Source organism: Carassius auratus, chromosome 34, assembly GCF_003368295.1.
Source record: "Carassius auratus strain Wakin chromosome 34, ASM336829v1, whole genome shotgun sequence".
Classification (NCBI taxonomy): domain Eukaryota; kingdom Metazoa; phylum Chordata; class Actinopteri; order Cypriniformes; family Cyprinidae; genus Carassius; species Carassius auratus.
In genome coordinates, this window is record NC_039276.1 from 22721391 (window position 1) to 22744292 (window position 22902).

Consider the following 22902-nt stretch of genomic DNA (forward strand, 5'->3'; position numbering starts at 1 on the left):
TTACCGTAGCTATAGCTTCCCTTTGATTATAAAGGAGTTCCCTTTCAAGACCCCCCACCCCACCACCATCAACTCTACATACATTCCCACTGTTATTCGGCACTAACCTGAATTCAATTATATATTTCTGTAAGATATATGTCTGTCCTTAGAAAATATGATTTTTTTTTAACAATTTTTTGGTTTTGTTTCATTTATTTATTTAAGTTTTAATTTGGAATATTCAGAAGCACTTATGTACTCAAACATTCTTTTTTTTTTACAAGTGATGTACGCAATAAATGACCCCGCGTAAAAAAAGGAATAAAGAAAAACAAAAAAAGAAAGAAAAACCTGCAGCTTAAATAATAACTCATTTAGGCCATAGTAAAAACTCAGTGTTATTTGATTTTACATGAGCAAAATAGACACGAATAATAATAAATAAATAAATATATATTATTTTCATTAGCCTATATATTATTCGTGTTTGAATAAATAAAATTGCGATTTTTGTATGCAAAACCATGATGTTAATCTGGCGTCTACAGCTCTTCTGACATCTCCAGCCTCAGAACTTACAGAAGTCCTTCTGAAACACAAGCAGAAATTAATAATAATAAAAGGAGTATTCAAACAGATACACAAACAGAAACATGGACAAATGTGTTTACATTTTAATCGCCGACAAATTATTATTTCCTCATATTCTCTCACTTCTAAATTTCTAACAGATGTATGAATCGATGCTCCGTTGATCAAAACACATTATCAGAGCCATATTCAGAACTGTGTTTTTCTTTTGCCTTTAAAACAATATATAAGTTAATGATCAAGTATTTTTATCAATTATTATTCAGTTGTAAAGCGCTTTGGATGGCCATGTGGTCTGTTGAAAGCGCTATATAAATGCAGTCCATTTCCAAATAAAAAAAAAAAAAAAAAAACATTTCATACACTTGCTACAAAATTCATCCCTAATTCATAGCATAGTATCTAATATTGGAGCATTGAGGTAGATTTAAGTAGACCTAGTTATTAAAAAAATAAAAAATATTGATCGTCGGTGCTTACTTTGCTAGGCTAATATGTTTTTATAGCTAAAATTATGTACATTTCTAGGTAGGCCTAAATTAAACTCAAACTAATTTAATTATTGTATATATTTTATTCTTACAAAACAACACAAATTAACGATATTTTAGCGTCTTTACAATTTCTCTCTCTGCAAGTCTCTCTCACTCTCTCTCTCTCTTTATCTCTCTCTCTCTCTCTCTCTCTCTCTCACACACACACACACACACACACACACAAACACACACACTCTCTCTAGGCAGATGTATGTGACTGTATTTTCTTTGCTGAGGAAGTGCAGCTGGCTCAGCCATTATGCACAAAAAAACGAGAGGTTTTGCGGCAGCCCAGATTCCTTTTTGTTAGAGACAATTTACAGCTTTGTAATAGATCTTTTTATGAGCCTATTTCGTCTGCCATTGGATGCCACTGGTCATGTGCAAGACGCAAACGTCTTCATGACCCCTTTTCCTGATTTCCCAAGCGATTTTTCCACTACATTCTGTGACTAAAGGCTTCGAATCAAAAATACAAAATGTGCTCATATATTTAAATATGTTTGTTTTTTCTCCTGCTATCTGTCTAAGAGATCGAGAAGACGAATTCAAGGCTTTGGTAACGTGCATTACCGATTACGTAGCCTATGTATGTTGTCAGATGCTTCGGGTGTTACAAGGGTTGCATTTCTAATCAGAATACATTAGGCTTCTGGACGACTGATGTGAAACAAGCTTCATAATATTCACCAGCAGCACGGGAGGCAAAACATGGATTACAGGGCTTTGTTTGGTAAGTTTACATTTCATTAAATTGAACATGCTGGATAATATATGCTATCGTAATAGCAGTCAGGAGCTACAGGACCAGCTGGTTTTTGGTTTTTGGTTTTCGAAAATATTTTCAGATTGTGACAGCAGCATAGGCAGGCTGATCAAATCAAACCAGCAGGGTATTCACTGTTTTGGTAGTTAAAAGATACATTAAATAGTGCATTTTGAGTCGAGACAATGCATCCTTTTGGATTCTACTAAAACCTATAAGGGTGTTCATTTAAAACGGCTTATCATATTTCAGAGTAATGTGCTTTTTTAATGTTGGCCTAACTTTACTCGCTCTTAATGGTACCTATTTGAATGAAATGTTTGATTTGACTCACAGCTTTGAATATAAAGAACATCAACCTTTCTGAATACATTTTTCATTCACAACTGATGTCAGTATTATAACAGTTGTCGTGGTAGGACTGTCATCGTTCAAATAAAAAAGAAGCAAATCTTCAAAAATTGTAAAATTAAAAATACAAAGTTATGTAAATTTCCAAATGATAACTGTTCGTCAGTTACTTTTATGACCGATTCAAACCTTTCTTGTATTTTATTTTAATGTTTAAAGCAATTAAATAATAATTAAATTATATATATATATATATGTATATATATATATATATATATATATATATATATATATATATATATATATATATATATATATATATATATATATATATATATATATATGTATATATATATATATATATATATATATATATATATATATATATATATATATATATATATATATATATATATATATATATATATATATATATATATATATATATATATATATATATGTATATATATATATATATATATATATATATATATGTATATATATATATATATATATATATATATATATATATATATATATATATATATATATATATATACACATACATACATACACGCGTGTATGTGTGTAAACAATTATCCACACCAGTTACTCATTTATATTCAGACGTTATTCTTCTGTCTAGCTTTGATCAGTGCATGAAAATACCGAATTACAGCGTTTATCAATAAGGAGGAAAAACAGAGATTTTGAAAGTCTGTAGAACTGTGGAGGTGCAGTTGTTGTGTGTTTTAATGTATGCCTCCCTTAATGGTGAGAATGGCGCAGTTTTTAGGGAAGGGAGACCGGGTCTGCGGAACAAAGACAGTATTTCACAGTCAGCTGACAGGTCGCTGCAGAGGTATTTACAACCTCACTGCAATGCGGCAGAAGAAGCGAGAGCAGCCTCCAAACCAGAGCAATACCCAGTCACACAAACATTCAATAAATTACTTTAGAACGCGTTTCATCGCAGTTTTTTTTTTTTTTTTTTTTTTTTTTTAAACTGCAATACAAACTTGAAATACCAGTTATATAATATATAATATAATATTAAACCAGAATTATATCTAGAATTATCCTGCAACACTTTAAAATGACTTTCCCCGGTTGATAATCATGCAATGTGCATTTTAGTTAATTTATCTTTTATAAGCACATCATTAAAAGTGTTGCCTTTTCAAAAATCTGATATTTATCAGATATATTAAATATTAAAAATAAAATAAAATAAAGTGCATTATGTAGGCTATACCTTGGCCTGTATTTGGTATTGACACATCACTCTAAAAAATGCTGGGGTATGGACTAACCCAACCAATGGGTTAAATTTTTAACCCAAAAGTTGGGTTAGTTCGAATTTGACCCAAAGTTGAGTTGAAATAATTATTTTGGAGTGAATGATCTGATATTTTCATAGTATAGCCTATATGTAAAATAGTTATGTAAGCACTTCTTGTAGTTTCTGTATGAGCCGCTATGCAAGTTAATAATAAAAATAACGAGGACCGTTTGGCACGTACAGAACACCTAGGCAGTGTGTGCTTTGGTCGGCAGGCGGCGCTGTTGTCTAACACTCTGGGACTTGTTTGCCCGCTATCTGCATCTTTGTCCTCGAGGTCATTTCCTGTAACTGTGATTGGTTGTCGCAGTCATGTGACACAACAGTCACACAGTTCTCTTACTAACTGATAAAAAATGCTAATACTTAGAATAAAACAATACTTTCAGGGTCTGTGTCCGTTTTTATAATCTGTGACATGTTTGAATTATCTACTGACTAATCAGTTAACTTTATATGAATCTGGTGGAATATAAAAAGGGACACTCAGAGATGACAAAATGTATCTCACCAGTAAAGCTTACTGCTATATTAAAACGCAGTGTACAGAAACTTTCCCAATGGCCATTTTACATAAATCAACAACTCGCCATGGCGCTAATTTTGAGTTCGTTCGTTCATTCATTCATTCATTCATTCATTCATTCATTCATTCATTCATTTATTCATTTATTTATTTATTTATTTATTTATGTCTACTTAATGTATTTTACACTATTGTTTTTACACTATTTTACACTGCCTTTACAAAACCTTTAATTTACAGTCAGAAAATAATAATAATAATAATAATAATAATAATAATAATAATAATAATAATAATAATAATCCCATTAGTTCACGCTTCCGATTTCAAAAACACCTCATTTATCCTAGAGTGAACTGTGGCCAAATAACATGCAGACTTGAGCAACGCATTGGTTAAGAAATACTACACCGAATTATATACTACTTGGATAAGAACTACTGTATAAATATTTGCCAAAATATATAGCGTGCATTTGTCTGCTATAGGATAAAAGAAATAATCTCTGGTTTTCGACAATGTAGTTTTTTTTTTCTTCTTTTCTTTTCTTTGAGTGCAGTGAATGCAAATTGAACCCCGTGTCTTTATTTCCTCCTGAGATCAGAGTAATCGCCATTATTGAATAAGTGCAACTTTCAGGATTATTTATGGCACCCGCGCGCTGTCATGAATGGCTGTGGGGAAGCACGTGATACCATTAAACTTTGTTTTATGGCCTGGGAGTTGACAAGCCAAAATATAATTCACATTGTATATCAGAAAGGTCGTTCAGACGGTTTAGGAAAGATCCCAGTATCGCTGCAGAGGAAAGAGGCTCCTCGCTTATTTTGATCATGGATATACAAATGTATCGATACTCTTTACATGAGACTCCTGCTTCTGGAGGTAAGCGTGTCCTCAGTGCGTCACTGAACTTGTGCGTGCTTGAATTGTGCCATAATGTTTACTGTGGTTTCATATAGTCAGCCTCGAAACCAGCGCTGATTTGTTTCTGAGTACTCCTCTTGTGTTGCTGTGCACACTTTTGAGTGGTTGGATAACTATGGAGAAAAAAAAGGTTGTAATCTAGGTGACGTAAATGTTATGCAGTAGGCTAGTCCGGTTTTGGTGCAGTTTGTGGCGCCACGTAATGAAAGATTGCTTCCTTCGCTTTTCACAGTTTAGTTCGTATATATGAAATCTATTATTATCTTTGTTGTTGTTATTAGTAGTATTATATAGGCTATGTCAAAATGGACATTTTTGATACAACGAAGCGCAAAAAAAATACTTTTACTTTCTCATTATTAATATTATTTTTTAATAATTGTTTTGCTGGATTCCAAGTGTCAAATAAACATATCTTGCAAGTTTTCTTTTGGTTACCACATATTTATAAATACGACGAAAGTAATTTAATGCTTTTGCATTTAACCTGCAGATTATTGTTAGGCTACTCATTCACACCTGTTGTGTAGCGCGCTTCGTCTGAAAAATAGTGCAGTCTACCGTTTATTTTTAGAAATAAATTTGTACAAACGAAAACATCAGTTAGTCGATACACAATCATTCTAGGTATAATACTGAACTTTGTAATAAGCAGGTTTTCTGGGGTTTATTGACCAGCTCTCTAGCGCCCCCAAGCAAAAGAAACGCTTATTCTGGCCTTGAACCATACATTGTACTACTAATTATTATCCATTTAAAAGTGGCTGTTTAGATTTATCAGAAGGAAAAAAAAGACAAAATACAAAAGAACAAAATTCATGTTCATTAAAGCCTGAATTAAATTGTCTGAATTAAAAGAAGCAAAAATATATCAAATTCTACGTACGTTATAAAGGAAAACAAATTGTTTTTGTTTTATCCAGTCATACTATTTCTGTTAAATAATTTGAAAGTTAAATTAAATGTAAAGTCAAACCTCAATCATTTAAATATATCTCTACAATAAAAGACAAGGCAAATCACAATCCAGATATTTTGCTGTAAACGTTTGAAGAAAATCAGATATTTCATTCTTTAATAGCAAAACCGTTGGTAATTCTCTTTCAAGTTAAAATTATATATATATAAAGAATTAAATCATACATTTTTGAGAAATAAAAATAACCCTTTCAATCGACTGTTCTGCATAAAAACGTTTAATTTACGGAGTGGTGGTGAAATAATAAAAACGGTTCATATTACAGAAACCCATATGTGCATGCAAATTATTAACTAAAAAAATAAAATAAAAATTAATGCAAAAGTAGATATTTTAATATAAATTCAGAGGTCATGACAATTGGTGACCGTCTCATTGTTTTCTTCATCTGTAACTCGGCTTTGACCCAGCTGAGCAAGTCACAAAGCAAGGTGAAACACGGGTCACGCTGGCTAAAAAGAAAGAAAGAAAGAAATAAAATACGGGCATTTCATGCCTGGCTATGCTTTGTAAGTACCAAAACATACAAAATGAATGAACTAATCATTTAAAAAAAATAATTTCAATAATGAATGGCCTTGATAATTTCGAAAGTATTGTTAGCTCATTTATATCGTGTGCCTTTCTTTGTTCCAAAAAGCTACAATCACTTACTGAAACACAACACAGTTCAGATACAGCTTGTCAAATTAAACACGCTATGTATTTGAACGGAACTATATAAGGTTTGTGTTTTATATGTCATATGTGTGTGTGTGTGTGTGTTGATGTTTTATTTATTTATTTATTAAGAAAAGAATGGCAAACCCCTATATAGAAAAATGAATTGAACATCACTGTTAACCAAATTTAGATGTCACGACAAAAATCGATAGGCCTTAATATTGTTTAAATGTTGAGGGTTCTTGATCCTAACTTTTGAATATATCCATGGTTTTGGAGTATTGCTCTGGTGACCGGGAGCTAAGGGCCAGAGGAGCTGCTTATCAGAGGAAGGTCGTGTATTATCCATGAACTTTTCTGCTTTTCCGCTCCCGCTGTCGCCTTGCAAAAAATAATGAAACTTTGTGATGTGTGTTGTAAATGATTCGGCTTGACCTCCGACCTTTAGCCTTCCTTTATATGCTTCTTCACGTATCCAAACAGCACACGGATTTAGGGCCACCTGATCAAATGATAGCATCTCAGAGTGAGCAGAATTTAGCACCAATTCTTCAATCCTGTACCTGGGTGGATATAATATGTTGTGTTGTATATCGAATGAAAGATTTTTATTAATGAGATTAATCACATTTTATCAAACAAATTGAAATTGAGCTGCGGGCCTCTATTTAAATATGTTTTCCCCCTTTAAAAATATGTATTATCAAAATTAAAATTAAATCTAACTTGATTGTAATCTTGGAAATGAATTATGCTTAATGAAAAACTTGAATCTTTGAGTCAAAACGTTTATGATAACGGATTAATTGTATATTACAATTTTTTATTTTTATTTTTCGATGGTGTTTTGTCAGTTGGGAGAATCCATGTCGTCGTCTATATATACCCTGTAGAACCGAATTTGTGTGGAAAACAATGAGAGTCACAGATTCGATTCTAGGGGAGTATATGGTCGACGCAAGAACTTCGAATAAAACCACTTGCGTACAATGGAGAATATGAAATGATACGCATATAATTACTTAATTGCATAATATGATTATATGATTCTGTTACTTGAACTGTCACGAAATGCTTTGATCAACTGTGCTGTGTATTGCTGTTTTCACTAAAATAAGTCAACATATTTATTAACCTTTTATATAGAGTTCAACTCTCAATGCATGGCTAAAACAGGACAGAGAGCAATAATTCATATTAAATCTATTAATATATATGAATGTTGTATAGATGTAAACCAAGTATGCACATCCACTGCTCCCTTGTCTTACCTTATGAACTCCCAAGTGGCTCTTCTGTTGTATGTGGGGTTTGATTATTGATTGGCACGGCGCATTGATGGCGAAGCAGGGCGCTCTATACAGAGAGCTGAAAGGATGAGAAGCACTGGAACGATGAGACTCCAGTAACTTCTGCGTGACCTCTACATGACAAAGACGGTCTCCATCAATTGTCTGCTGGCTTTATGTGACTCTTTTGGTGCCTTGGGCCGTTTTTTATCTTTTGTCTTGTTTTGTTTGTACCAGTTAAAATTCCTGGATTGGGTTTGATTTAGCTTGGTTGAATATTAATTGACATATTTGGGCCACACATATGTGATGCACATACATGTTTTATGATATCACGAAATGTGTAGTTAGCAGGGATCCTCCCATGTGATGATGGGCATTGCCAACTGGGTCTCAATACACAAAACACACTTTATTTCATTTATTTATTTTTAAACAGACCGGGTATTTAATCAATTCAGTTTTATATGATATCGTTACTGTCCTAATTGAGAGATAATGTGAAGTTTGTGAAATCAGCTACTAGGTGTGCACAGCTTCTTCTCGGTTGATGGAGTCCCTCCGCCTGGATTGGCCGAGCTGGTCACGTGGTAGCCTAACTTTATTCAGTTGACAGCAAGTAGGAGGGCTTTATGGAGGGAGGAAAAAAAGACAACTCGAGAAAAATTAGTATTTCCTACCTTCAGAAATTAATGGCCATGAGTTCGTACATGGTGAACTCCAAGTATGTGGATCCCAAATTTCCTCCTTGTGAGGAATATTCTCAGAACAGCTATATACCTGAACAGAGCCCAGGCTACTACAGTCCGTCGCGGGACACTGGTTTCCAGCATCCCGGGATCTATTCACGGTCAAACTACTCTGAGCAGCCTTACAGCTGTAACACTGTCCAGGGCTCGTCGGTGCAGCCTCGGGGTCATGTGCAGGATCCAGCCGGCCACCCGAGCCCTTACCCCGCACAGACAGAGCAGTGTCCCGCGGTCCAGATATCCGGACCGAGGACTTGTGGACCACAACAAAACACAAAGAGCCAGAACGGGATACCAGCCAAGCAGCCTGCTGTAGTTTATCCATGGATGAAGAAAGTGCACGTTACTACGGGTAAGATTCACTCTCTTTGCTATCTGCTTGTAGGCCAGACCTATTCTGCTGTTTTATTCTCAGTTAAAACCATGCAGTGAAATATTTATGGGTTCCTCTGAAGGGGCCGCCAATTACACCAGCCATAAATTTTTATTGCTTAGGAAATAGGCCTCTAGCTCTGTTGGACACCACTGTAGAACTGAGAGTCCACTTGGCCCATAGCATTGAACTGAATAATTTAGCAGTGATAAACTCTGAGATAAATTCACAGAAACTGAAATTATACCAGTACAGGATATCTGTTGGATCAAATTTAAGCAAGTGGGTAAGTTCAAACGTAAGGAAGCGAATGGTTCTTTAATTTTAATAGTTTGTTTCATATATATATATATATATATATATATATATATATATATATATATATATATATATATATATATATATATATATATATATATATATAAGTATTTTTACATAACTGTGTTTTTGTCTCTCTCAGTGAACCCGGATTACACGGGACCGGAACTCAAACGTTCTCGGACAGCCTACACAAGACAGCAAGCTCTCGAACTAGAAAAGGAGTTTCATTTTAACAGATATCTAACAAGACGGCGTCGCATTGAGATCGCGCATACCCTCTGTCTCTCTGAGCGACAGATCAAAATCTGGTTTCAGAACAGAAGAATGAAATGGAAAAAGGATCACAAACTCCCTAACACGAAAGGAAGATCGGCGTCAGCTGGAAATCAGCATGCACAACACGCTCAGAAGGACAACCAGACAGAGCTCACAACTTTATAAGTGGATATCTCTCCCTCCCTCCAGATGTACAGATGAACTGTATGTAATAGACAATGCTTCTTTGACATTGCATGGTAGCAAATCCTGACATGTTGGGTACAAGTGCCAAAAACTGATATCCAGGAGCACACACCATGACTAAATGCAGCATAAAAGCTGCAATAGGTTAAAAACTCAAATTTCAATATTTCCGATATTGTAATTCTTTGTAACTAAAGGCAAAAAGAGTATGAGGCGTCGAATGATGGTTCAAGTGCCACCACGAGGTGCAGTAAAACGTTAGAAAGCTCACGCTATTCCACACAAACTTCCCACATTTGTTTCAGAGCATGGTTCGTTTTAGTGGTAGGGTACTATTCACACTTCTTTTTTTTGTAAATCTGTGTACATCTACAGTTATTTTTTTATTTTGTTTTATGTATTTTTTTATGCGTTTTACGCCTGTGGAGAGTCAATTTATCTTAACTTAAAAATTAAAGAGAACTTCAGTAATGTCCAGCAAATAGTAAATTACGAATGTCTTTTTTTTTTTTTTTTTACTTAAGTCGACTGGGTGCAAGTAACAAAACAAAATAAAATTAGTTAATAATAAGGGGAAAAAAATTGCCTGGGAAATTATTTATTTTCTAGACTGAAAAGCTATAGAAGTTTCCTTCTGAACCTCGTTTATTGTGCGCGCCTCATTAATGGTTTACTAGATTTCAGTCAAGCAATTTCATCATGTTCAATAGGAATTTCGTTATAGACGTTTTACATTTGTTTACTGCAGCTTTTAAAAATGGCCTATTTAATCGAGAAAAATGTCTCCTTTTGACACGAATATTCCATGCCTTATACTCCACTATAAATCTCGCCCGTCATCTTTGTTAACAATCTAGCTACAATTGCAGAACCAGTATTTCTGTCTTCCATATGTTACCTGAAATTCTTGAAAAGCAGCTTTTTATTTTGCATTTTTTTTATACACGTTTATCCCTCAAGATGTTTGAACCTTCTATTTATTAAAATGTAATGTTAAAAGCTTTATGTTCTACGTGAACGTAATTATCCGTTCAATAATGATCAAATTCAGTTTTGAGTTTTTGAGTTCTTAAATATATATATGTATATATTTCTGTATATTGTACATATTTTTTACAGGCATATTTTGCAGTTATTAAATAAATATTATGCAGAGAGGTTTCACTCAAGCTGCGTCATATTGTGTTGAATCTAGAAACTCTTAGAAAAAGAAAACACGTTTTATCAAGCACTTTCATGCACATTATGTTATTTTTGAAAAGCGATTGGTGTTGATTTCGAAATGGTTTTCCAACAGTGATTAAACTTAGACACTCTGCTATCAGTGTGGTGCCTTTGTCTCCTGGAACAAAAACTCGAGGCGTACATGCATTGCGAAGGAGTCTTCACAGAGAAGCCTTCACGTTGAGAGCATGAAAAGGTATTTTTACAGAAGTTCAACAAAAGCCTCGCGGGTAGGTTCATCCAGAGGACAGATTCTGTTGTATTTGACGCTTCTAGAGCCGCGAGCACTGACCTCTACACTCCTGACCTGATGGACCTTCAGCCGGTTCTCTCAGACGCGTTTTGCACACAGATGCTCCAATAATGTGTGCTGGTGGAGAAGAAGTGCCGGTTTTTTTTTTTTTTTTTTTTTTTTAAGAAAAAAAAATCTGCAAGAAATTTTTGCTCTGTATTAATATTTGCTTGCTTACACAGTGATTATTTGCTACGTCATTCAACTTTTATGAATATGCACTTTATCAGTGTCTGCCCGAATCCTGCAGTTTAAAATCACGGTTACGCTGTACGTAAATAAACCACCCATGTGTTGTTCTTCATCAAGCAAAATATAATGTCAATGTCAAAGCATGATATCCGTGTGTATATATATATATATATATATATATATATATATATATATATATATATATATATATATATATATATATATATATATATATATATACTTATAAAAAGTATTACGAGCCCTCAAAGAGTATATGCGCAATCATTATTAAGGTTACGACTAAATAGCAATTTTATTTAAATATTAAACTAATATTTCTACATTTATCAAAACAGGTTTTCAGGTTCTCAGTGTGCCAAAAATCGTTGTCCATCAGCACTGAAAATGTTTGTGCTTGGTGTATGTGTGTGTACCTACTGAACCATTTTTGGGGGGGAAATGTACCCAGAAGTGAAGTTAACAAGACAAATTCTCTCAAAACCCCCTTTTGTAGGCGTCCTCATTTGTAAAAACAGCAAGCTTATTCATATAGTAGAGCTTTTTTAAAACTCTACAAATGCTCAACATTTTCTGTTGGGTTTAGGTTAAAGTTTTTATAACTAGCTGTAAATTAAAACAATAGATGTCTATGCCATGTCCATAAGAACACTTTTGTGTGAGAGACAATTTGCTACTAATACTACTACTACTAATACGAATTTTAACATCTTTTTTTGTGATGTGTGTAAATATACTGTGTGTGTGTGTGATTTAATGTTACCAATGCATTTGCAATGTAAAGACTTTTTCTGTCAATAAAAGCCACTTGAATCAGAGAGAGAGAGAGAGAGAGAGAAGAGAGAGAGAGAGAGAGAGAGAGAGAGAGAGAGAGAGAGATTATAAGAACTGCAATACACACCTCCAGGGAGAACCATATGTAAAGTTTATTTCAAGCGAAACATCTACAAACATCTACCTTACAAACATGCATGTGGAGTAGTTCTCTGATACCGTTTTTCATCAGTTACATTACTGAGAATTAGATTTATATATTGCATATGCATGGTCAATTGTATACCGTTGTTGTCATACAGAGATCTTGAATGTATGCGTCTATTCCAAATCTCTATTTTTGTTCAATAAGCCTTGTGCATAGTGAAAATCTCCATCTCTTTGCCTCCAGTAAGGCATTCTGAGTATTGCCCTGGATGTCTGAACGCAATAAATGAGAGCCATACGCAGTCCCATTTGTAATGACACTGCACCGATATACCGCCGCTCTCACAATGCTTCTCAAACGGCCATTTTTGATTTCCAGCTGTTCATTGAAAATGTCTTCGCCCGTCGAGACAACCCGTTAAGATAAATCAAACTGCGCTGTCGACATCCCAAGATAGAATTCGTTATATGGTTCCGCTCTAGCCTATATCTTTTTTTTTTTGTTTGACCACGTGATTGTCTAAATAATTAATGCAGCACGTCCCCTAGAAACACGGCGTCGTCATTAATCGCGAGGACTCTATCAGACTTGAAAACTGAAGAGATCCAAGAAAATATTATCCAAACGGTCCTGTATCTCACCCCACCGCAACCTGGACACTCATACAGCTTTTCAGCCAATGGAGCATCGGTAGGTAAACATTTAAGATTAATATTTGCACTGAGACAGCGGATAAACATATCTGTCAGGATTTTGATGAATAGCGTCCTTTGATTCGGTCTTCGTGGACAGACTGAAACAACTTCAGGCTCATTGTGATTTTTTTGCTTAAATAGCTTCAGCATGAAGTTTTCCCAATCTATACCTTTATCAATAAAAAAAATAAACTGTTAAGTAACACTACTTTTTTTAAGTATTAAAGGCAAATTTTACGGTAATTATTTTCTCATGCAATATTATGTTTTATTGATGCATTTGTGTATGAAAGATGTGAAGTCCAGTTCGATGTGTTTATTGCTTAGCCTCCAGGACTCTAACGAAGGCCTCTTTGTGATTTATAATCCGTCAAGAGATGCTGTTCTTTCCCGATTAGTGGCGACTATTTGTGGAGACGTATGTTTCTGGTTAGATAAAAAGAACACAGGCTAAAATTCACTGTAGAGTTCTGGCTGGAAAATCATCACATGGTTATTGATGCAAGTATTGCCTGAATAACTGGATGTAAGATCATGACAATTTTACAACAATTGTGGAAGCACTAACAAAACAGCATAAGAAACCAAAAAACAACAACAACAAAAACAACAACAACAATGGTATCGATTCAAAAACAATACATTTCATTGATGTCAAAAGCTCCGGAATACCCACTCGTTTAGTAATGGAGGGTTATGATCGGGGATCCATCCATAAAGTGTCTCGAACTGTTGGAAAGGGTTGACGGTGATCTGCATCGTTGTAAATCATGCTCAGTAATTCCTGAAAGGGTGAGAGGCTGTTGGGGGCCGGGCGTGGACTGTAAATCTTTCACTTTTATTAGCCCGTGAACATATGCTGCAAGGGGAGAAGACTCGCATCCTCTCCTCAGGACAAGCCTGCGCTCGGCCGCGTTCCCAACCGTTTCATCTCCATCTTACCAGCACAACCATAGAGCAAGCATTCTGATCCAGATTGCATATAACGTTATCATCTTGCATTTAACCTCTCAAATTGTCTTTTGGCTAAAACGTTAATGGTAACATAATTTTAATTCAGAATAATTGTAACTCATAGGATATATTTTGATGCACAAACTAAAAAACTAGTGACACTGAAAGTACCCACTTTTACATTTCATGCTCACATATGGATTCATACACACTCTTGGTTTTTGAGAAGAACAATATAAAATTTGGGATGATTTTGATGAATCTGTTTGGTTGAAGAGGTCATACATTGCTGTCAATGCCTAAACCATAATAGTCAAACAATATTTCAGTGGTTTCTTGCATCTTATAATAAATGGATTGATGTTCAAAACAGCGAGAAAAAGCAATAACTATATATCGGATAATCTTAAATAAAAATATCCAAAATTTTGTTGCTTTCGATCATGCTCTGTTTCGCAGGCATATATTAAACTGCGTTAAATTAAAAAATACTACTAATAAAAAAAGATGAAATTAAAAAAAAGTAAAAAAAAAAATAAAAAAAAAAGTAAAAAGATTTTGTTAGACATATGGGTGTGAAGTAAATCAAATAAAATATTTCACAGATTATGTTAATATTTGTCTTTCAAATAAAGACCGCATAGTGCTAACAATAATATGTCTTTTGTGCTTCATTTGAACGTTTTTATTATTATTACGCCTGGGTTTCAAATCCATAATAAATAGCCATGTAGCTTTTGTCCTAATGATAAACTCTGATACAGTGGGAGAAAGGATCGAGTTCTGGTGCAAAATGACTGTACAATGATTCGAGGCTGGAGGGAATGTTAGTGCTCTTGCTTTCTAAATGTATTTGTGAGGTGAGGCTGGTTGGAGTCTCAATCAGGACAATCTGCGATCCGGATCACGTGAACAAATATGCTTGTATTTTAAGGGAGCGCCTTTATTTGTCATGATAAGGTTTCTGAAATAGTAATGTCGACTCATTCGGCGAGCTTGCATCTGTAAAACGTTCACTTCTTTTTCAAATGGGAAGTTGATTGCAAGTGGTATTTCGTTTTGGAATAAGAAGAACTTCTTGGCTTTTTATTGGTAGCTGAGTGAGTGGGTCCCATTCTTTCGGGAATACTGTCTGCATTGGTATATGGAAATGCCTGGGAAAGCGCGAGATCAGTTTTAAGACAGTACTGTCTATAGACAAAGGGTGAAGGATATATCCGAGCAGCCAAACTGAGAGATATTGAGACTAAGAAGCACGGCTATAATAAACTGACATCACAGGTAAGCAATTGCATAGCAAAACGTAACCTTTAAGCGTGGGTTTACATTAGGCCTGTGTGAAAAAAATGATTTATTCCATTCAAAGCTGATCTTTATTAATGTCGTCGCCTTCCAACTAACCAAGTACGATTTGAAGAAAAAAAACTGAGACTAGTTTACAGATTTGCGCAACCTTGACTATTTTACATGGATTAGACTGTAAAGTGATTCATTCATATAATTTTTTAGTTTATATGAGCTTTTTTATTTTATATATTCTGGTAGCTTTATAGTTAGAGTCTAGGTGGAGTTTGCGATGCAGAGTATAAAACATCTGTTCCATACATTGTGAGATCGTTAATCACTTTAATTTGTGTTACATTCAAAGCGATGTTAGACAAGACATATGTGGGCTAGCGTATGCTATTCTTTTAAACATACACGTTTCCATAAACTCAAATCATTTCAGTCTCTCTGATCTCGATTGTCCAAATTGTTGGGATTGAAGCACTAAAAAAAACATCAAAAGAATTCAAATTATGAAACCATATTTCGCATGCAATAAAATAGTCAATTTAATGAGAATAAATTCAGATATTAAGTATTTTATTATTTATGTATTTTGCACAAGAAGCAAGAGCATACTATGTCATGCCAATCTAGATGTTTGAAATCTTAGATTAGACCTTATATGATTTATTAACTATTCCCGTAAAGATTTTTATGATTATTTTTTACAGTTGATATCGTAAACCCGTTTTGCATTTGAGCTCTGTTTACTGGATTATATATATATATATATATATATATATATATATATATATATATATATATATATATATATATATATATATGTATATATATATATATATTAAATAATAAAAAGAACATGTTTTTGGTCATGCATTTTTTAAAGTAATTTATACATATTCCTACATATTTTACAAAACATTAAGTTCTGCAATTAAATTATCCTGCATTGTGCAGTATCTGGTAAATAAATCGAGGCTCAAACCCAAACGCATTTGTCTTCGATTTTGAGACGAATATGCGGTATTTGTACACATTATTTCCAACATAGAAAGTGATAGCCATACAAAAACTTAATTTTCCTAAAAAAAAAAGACCGACTTAAGCATGCAAATCAGAAACAGATATATATGTATATATATCCAGAGTCCATTATTCTTTACAGCCCATTGTTCTATTATGAGTAGCCTACCAAACTTACCGTGGGAGTGCGTGGGCGAAAACACTGTTGCCTAATAAAGGCAGACCATGTTCGGCTGAACTGGTCGCTACATTTATCCCATTAAGACTTTGAACATGACACACACGTTTAAAATACAAGCTACGTACATGGTAGTTTTGCCAAGGTTGCGGTTCCGTCAGCAAACAATAATAATAAAAGCCTAATGATATAACCACTATTATTAATCCCATAGGTTTTTTTCAAATGTGTTGTCCTCGTCTGATGTTTTCGAAAGGATTTCAGTGTGGAACTGAACAGGTCATCTGTCTGGAAGGATGAGGATTCAAATCTCGTCTTCAGGCTCTCTTGGTTTTAAAATCACCGGTGAAAAAGTTGTGTGGTGTGGATTGCATTGTGACTTGAGTCCCTTCCGTCCCTTGTTCATTAATCAGTGAGTTATTGGAGAGGAAGCCAAAGGTCACCCAAAAGGCTTATGAGTGCTAAATATTTTGGCCAGCATCTCTTTGTGTAAAATCGCTTATGTCAGTTTTCCCCCCTCTTTCAGATACTGCTCCTAAAACCAGTCCACTCTTCTAGGGTCGAGATAATTCGTTCATTAAAAAATCGGCCATCATGTAAAAATGTTACAATTTTTGGTTCTTAGAACTGTTAACGCTGATGGGCAGTGAATGCACATCCAGAATGTGAATTCCGTCATTTTGCAATCGAAAACGTTGACCATGTACTCACAGAATCCTAAATAAAACAAGATGCTGGAAGAAAAATCCGATCAACAACTGAGGTCAAATAAAGAAATATCTATGTTTTATTCTTCAGGTCGTCGCCGTCTAAATTATGAAGACCGCTTGAGGAGAAACAGAGGAGAGGAAAACACAGACTGCGGTAAGAGATGCTTGAAATATTTTAGTTTGCACTGAAATTGAACAAGAGCAGCTTTATAACCTGCGCGCTATTGTCCTGTGACTCGTACTTCATAGCTTACAACACAGCCCATAATAACTTACAGGCCAGGAAAATGAATACATGTTTTTTGTATGAATACAAAATTATTTTGATCCTCCGATCTTATACAAATAAATAAATAAACATGAACAATTATTTACTTGCTTTTGCCAATGTATTTTGAAGTACACGACACACTGTGTACAAAAAATAAACATTTACACTTAAGGCAAAATATAACATGCAGAAGCATTATGTCGTAGGCATATGTAATAAATCAAACAAATAAACATGCAAAAACAGAAATAAATATTCCCATCCGCACTTTCTTCTTAATTTAGAGTATATCCTTTACTAAAATCCACAGCTATCCGCGCTTGTGGGAAAAGGTGTGTTCCATTGCATGTAGTTAAAGAAGGTTCAAGACAAAGTGTGTGAATTAGTGCAGTAGCCGGATTTATACTGGCGGGCTGCAGGCTCTGGCTTCAGCGGGACATTCTTGCCCCCATCCATCCTCCTACGCTTAGAGTTTTACCCCTCTGACGGTACCAAGTCTTGAGGAGTGCCTTTCTTCTCACCCTCTGTGAAGCATTTACGCCTGTAGTATGGCCAGTCATAAATTTTGTCGAGCTTTACAATGACAGGTGCATTCATTGATATGTATTGTGCAGAGCTTCAGGCCGTCTAATAACTACTGTATTGAGCACGAGCTACAGTCACTTGGGTGAAAGCTATCTTTAGAATAAGAGAAGAAGACGACAACAATAGTAAAAAAAAAGAAAGAAAGAAGTATTGCACATTGGGATCTCAGTTTGACTTTACTTCCAACAATCGCTATCTTATTCGCATAGGCTACTTGGGTGATCCACCTTCGGCCTTTGGTGGGAAACGAGCCTTACTCCAAACCCACCATGCCATTATGATACAGATCAAATGGGAACTGGGAATTTAGGAGTCAAGTGAATCCTGGGATTACAGAGTGTTCAAAAAGCTACCGAATACACTAATAAAGATTATACAGTATTTATATGTATGAGGTGCGACATTAGAAAGGACAAAATAGACAAGAGGTGTTTGGTCAATTCGTCTCTATAATTTATACCTCGGATTTTTATTTATTTTCATGAAAAAATATGCATTTTCATACAATGCTCACAAACAAATGCAAGAAAAAGCAGCGTGGAGCGTTAGTAGCCTATAAACGTCACTTGATGTATTTCATTAATATGAACCGATCCAACTTTGAACTGACGCCGAATCTTCATGTAATTTCATACATAAAAGATGAACAATTCCAGGTTATAGACAAACAACGGATGATCTAGCTTTTTAGTTGTTAGAACAAGGAGATTTATACACGTTCATATAGACACACACATTTAGTATATATATATATATATATATATATATATATATATATATATATATATATATATATATATATATATATATATATATTTGTGTGTGTGTGGTTCCTATGTGTACGTTATATTAGCTATATATTTCACTCAATAATTTCATATGGATTTTTTTTGGTACTGCTTGAATGACATACAAAAAAATCTTGTAGGCCTAATGAGCAAAGAGTCGGAAAAGAATGGGATATTGTTTGAAGAGAAACGCTGATTCTCCTTCTGCTGCCCTGTAGTCTCACTCAATAGGGTTTACTTTTAGCACAAGTTAAACTTTAACCGCCTTGATGCATTCAGGCCTTAAGTTCTGAAAGTGAAAAGCTGAAGAGGGGGTTGGCTGAGAAGAAAACGAGAAAGCCTTAATATAGGTGAAAGATGGCTGTTCACAACATAGGATCTGTTACTGTTTAGATATGGTAAATTGGAAAAAAATATAATAATTATAAAAAAAAAAACATTAAAAATATTGGTGAAAACTTTTACAAGTTGCCCGTATCCCATCCTGATTTGGAAAGAGTCAGGAGACTTCTATATATACTAAAACAAGATGACAAAAGAAACTAATGTTGAATGGTTCACTAAGGGAACAACATTCAACGAATACAATTAGTTTTCACTACATAACTTTGTCTTGCCATCTTTAGCATGAAATGCATTAAAAAACAAAAACAGGTAAAAGAACAGTAATGAAATCCAGAGTTGAGAGAAGAAAGGGCATAAGGTTGACACCAGAAACTATAGAGCTAGGATATATTTATTTACATCATATATTTAAATATTGAAAATGCCATGGGCTGTTTTCATTTGCAGTGGGATATGTTTAGATAGAGAATATATAGTTCTGTAAATGAGTGTCACAGAACATGTTTAATCCTAAAATATTTGCTACAACTGATTCATTTTCTTTCTTAACAGGTCAAAGGACAGCAAATCTGTGGGAGGCTCCAATCACGTGATTGACAAGTCCATGCAATCGGACAGGGGTTCGCAGACTCTCTTAGTTTGAACCTTCGCAATGCAGAAAGCCACGTATTATGAAAATGCTGGACTTTTCGGAGGATATTCATACACCAAATCTGACTCCTATACATACGGTCCTACACACCAGGGTTTCTCATCCTCCAGCATAGAGAACAACTATTCAAATCCAAGCTGTCCTATTCAAACTACATCAGTCCGGCCACCAGCACATAAAAATGGAGACATCAGTGGCAGCTGTATGCGACCGAGTGCCAGCCAGGGCAACAGCCAACCAGAGAGTATCAGTGAGCAGCAGCAGGCCGCTCCTTTAGCAGCCAGCTCACCCAGCCCTAACAGCAGCTCCACACAAAAAAAGAAATCTCCCAGCACCACTGGCTCCAGTACTGCCACCCCAGTCATAGCCAAGCAAATCTTCCCTTGGATGAAAGAATCCCGCCAAAACGCAAAGCAGAAAAGCTCCAACTGCCCAGCTGCAGGTATGGGCTGTGTGTGTGTGTGTGTGTGTGTGTTTAAGTGTGTGGGGCAGGATAGAATGGCTTTCTCTTAAGACCTCGAGAAATACGATTAAGACCTAGTTTGGTTTGTTTACAGTAGTCCGTCTCTCTTTGGCCTTTAAGTGATGTAATAGGCTGTATAACAATTAATCCACTGCTCTGCTCTCTGTGTTCAGGAGAAACCTGCGACGACAAGAGTCCACCCGGCCCTGCCTCGAAACGAGTGCGCACTGCCTACACCAGCGCCCAGCTGGTTGAACTGGAGAAGGAGTTTCATTTTAATCGCTACCTGTGTCGGCCCAGAAGAGTGGAGATGGCTAATCTGCTCAACCTCACCGAGCGCCAAATAAAGATCTGGTTTCAGAACAGGAGGATGAAGTACAAAAAAGATCAGAAATCTAAAGGCATAATGCACTCTCCCTTAGGACACTCTCCGGACAGAAGCCCGCCGTTAAGTGGCTCGAATCACATTGGATATTCTGGTCAGCTTCCAAACGTAAACGGCCTAAGCTACGACGCGCCATCTCCTCCGTCCTTCGCCAAACCGCAACAGAACATGTACGGCTTGGCAGCCTACACGGCGCCACTGGGCGGCTGCCTACCGCAACAGAAAAGATACCCGGGAGCAGAGTACGAGCACCACAGCATGCAGGGGAACGGGGGCTTTGCGAATGCCAATTTACAAAGTAGCCCTGTTTACGTCGGGGGAAACTTCGTTGATTCAATGCCAGCGTCGGGCCCAATGTTCAACCTCGGTCATCTTCCCCATCCCTCATCCGCTAGTGTGGACTACAGCTGTGCGGCTCAGATCCCGGGTAACCACCACCACGGACCGTGTGACCCCCACCCCACATACACAGACCTCAGCTCTCACCACGCGTCTCAGGGAAGGCTGCAGGATGCACCCAAACTCACGCATCTGTAAGGATCCCATCAGTGTGCTTAAGCGAAACCTCGCGTTTTTATTACCTCACTAGTTAAACTAATTTATAAAATTACACTCCGAGAGAAACATAACGTATTATCCTGTATTATTATGATTGATATTACTATTACTGCTATGATTGTAATTATTTTTAATAATAGCTGTGGTCCATTTCTCATGACTGTGGAAGATACACATGGTTGTTTGTTGTCAGTTGTTTAGTTCTCAGAAGGACTGTATTGGCAAAATGAAGGCAATTTCCATAAAGTACTGTTACTTGAAGGTAAGTTCTGTAGACTTGACAGTATAGGCATCCGTCTTTTTAGAGATGGGATTTGTAGAAAAAAAAAGAAAAGAAAAAAAATAGCCTTGCGTCTTTGTTAAGCTGTCAGTTCCTCATGGGTTCTTCATATGTTATCCATTATACCATTATTTATTATTTTCCTCCAAGACGGTACGACAAACATTTATCTTGACTGAGTATTATATTTATTATTTATCGTTTTTAATGCACATTATTTATATTCTCATGTATATTATTTATATGACAATTGTAGAATTTATTTTGCAGAAGCAGAAGCCGTTGACATTTCGTTGAACTGGTGCAAACAAGGTGATAATGTAGGACTGGTGTATTTATTTCTTCTTTCAGTAATAAAATGTTATTAAATGAAGAATTAACAAGAATCTCGAAATTGTAATTTTTTATTATTACACGTAGTAATTGGAAATTTGGCAATCTCCGACTGTGGTTAAAATCATGTTGCTTAAAAACACCAGCATCTATAATGACTCATCGTCACGTTCATTATAAATGTTATTTTGTAAGTTGCGCTCTCCATGCATAAAATGATGAAATGGTTACTATACGGAAATGTTATATTTTATTGTGTTAAACGTTTTGTAAATAAAGTGCAAGATAAACAAATGATGTTGCAAATGCTACATCGATATTAATGTATTTTCATTTACATATTTAGGATAATTTAAATTTTAAAATGTTCATATTGTGTGTGGATATGAATGGATTTCAAACTTGGATTTGGCCAATTCATAAGGCAGAGACGCCATTTTGGAAACATAAGGATAGTAAACAAAGGAGACACCTTCTCTCTCACCCCCATCCAGATGCGCGTGAATGTGCGCGCACCCGTATCACGGCTGTTCCCAAAACACAAAAGCCAACCACACCATTGCAAATATTTAAAATGTGGTAATTTCAAACTTGATAGAACTGCATAACCATTATGTGAATTAATAATTTCACAAATATAGTTTTCAAATTTCTCGCTGGTTAATGTAGGCTACTTCTTACAAAAAAAATATTATAAATATAATGCGATTCTAAGTGAAACTGGTGCAGTGTGCAAATCTAGATAAAGTTATCGGGTTTTCTCGTTGGTGTGCCCAGTTGATGTAGCCTACATCTCAAGATTATAGTAGCCTATAGCTAATATTTTTAATGTTTTTTTAGACTTGGTGCTCAGAAGAAACTGTGACACATCATAAGGCCCAGAGCAA

At 35.4% G+C, this 22902-nt stretch overlaps 2 protein-coding genes across 2 annotated transcripts; both read left to right on the forward strand.

Moving 5' to 3' along the window:
* Window positions 1–1404: 1404 nt before the first annotated feature.
* LOC113053553 (homeobox protein Hox-D3a-like) lies at window positions 1405–22062 on the forward strand. The gene is made up of 4 exons (XM_026218675.1): window positions 1405–1842; window positions 17444–17509; window positions 19897–20438; window positions 20633–22062. The coding sequence occupies exons 3-4, from the start codon at window positions 19997–19999 to the stop codon at window positions 21379–21381; spliced, it is 1191 nt and encodes a 396-aa protein (XP_026074460.1). The 5' UTR covers window positions 1405–1842; window positions 17444–17509; window positions 19897–19996; the 3' UTR covers window positions 21382–22062.
* LOC113053554 (homeobox protein Hox-D4a) lies at window positions 7591–11026 on the forward strand. The gene is made up of 2 exons (XM_026218676.1): window positions 7591–9053; window positions 9535–11026. The coding sequence occupies exons 1-2, from the start codon at window positions 8585–8587 to the stop codon at window positions 9834–9836; spliced, it is 771 nt and encodes a 256-aa protein (XP_026074461.1). The 5' UTR covers window positions 7591–8584; the 3' UTR covers window positions 9837–11026.
* Window positions 22063–22902: the final 840 nt, after the last annotated feature.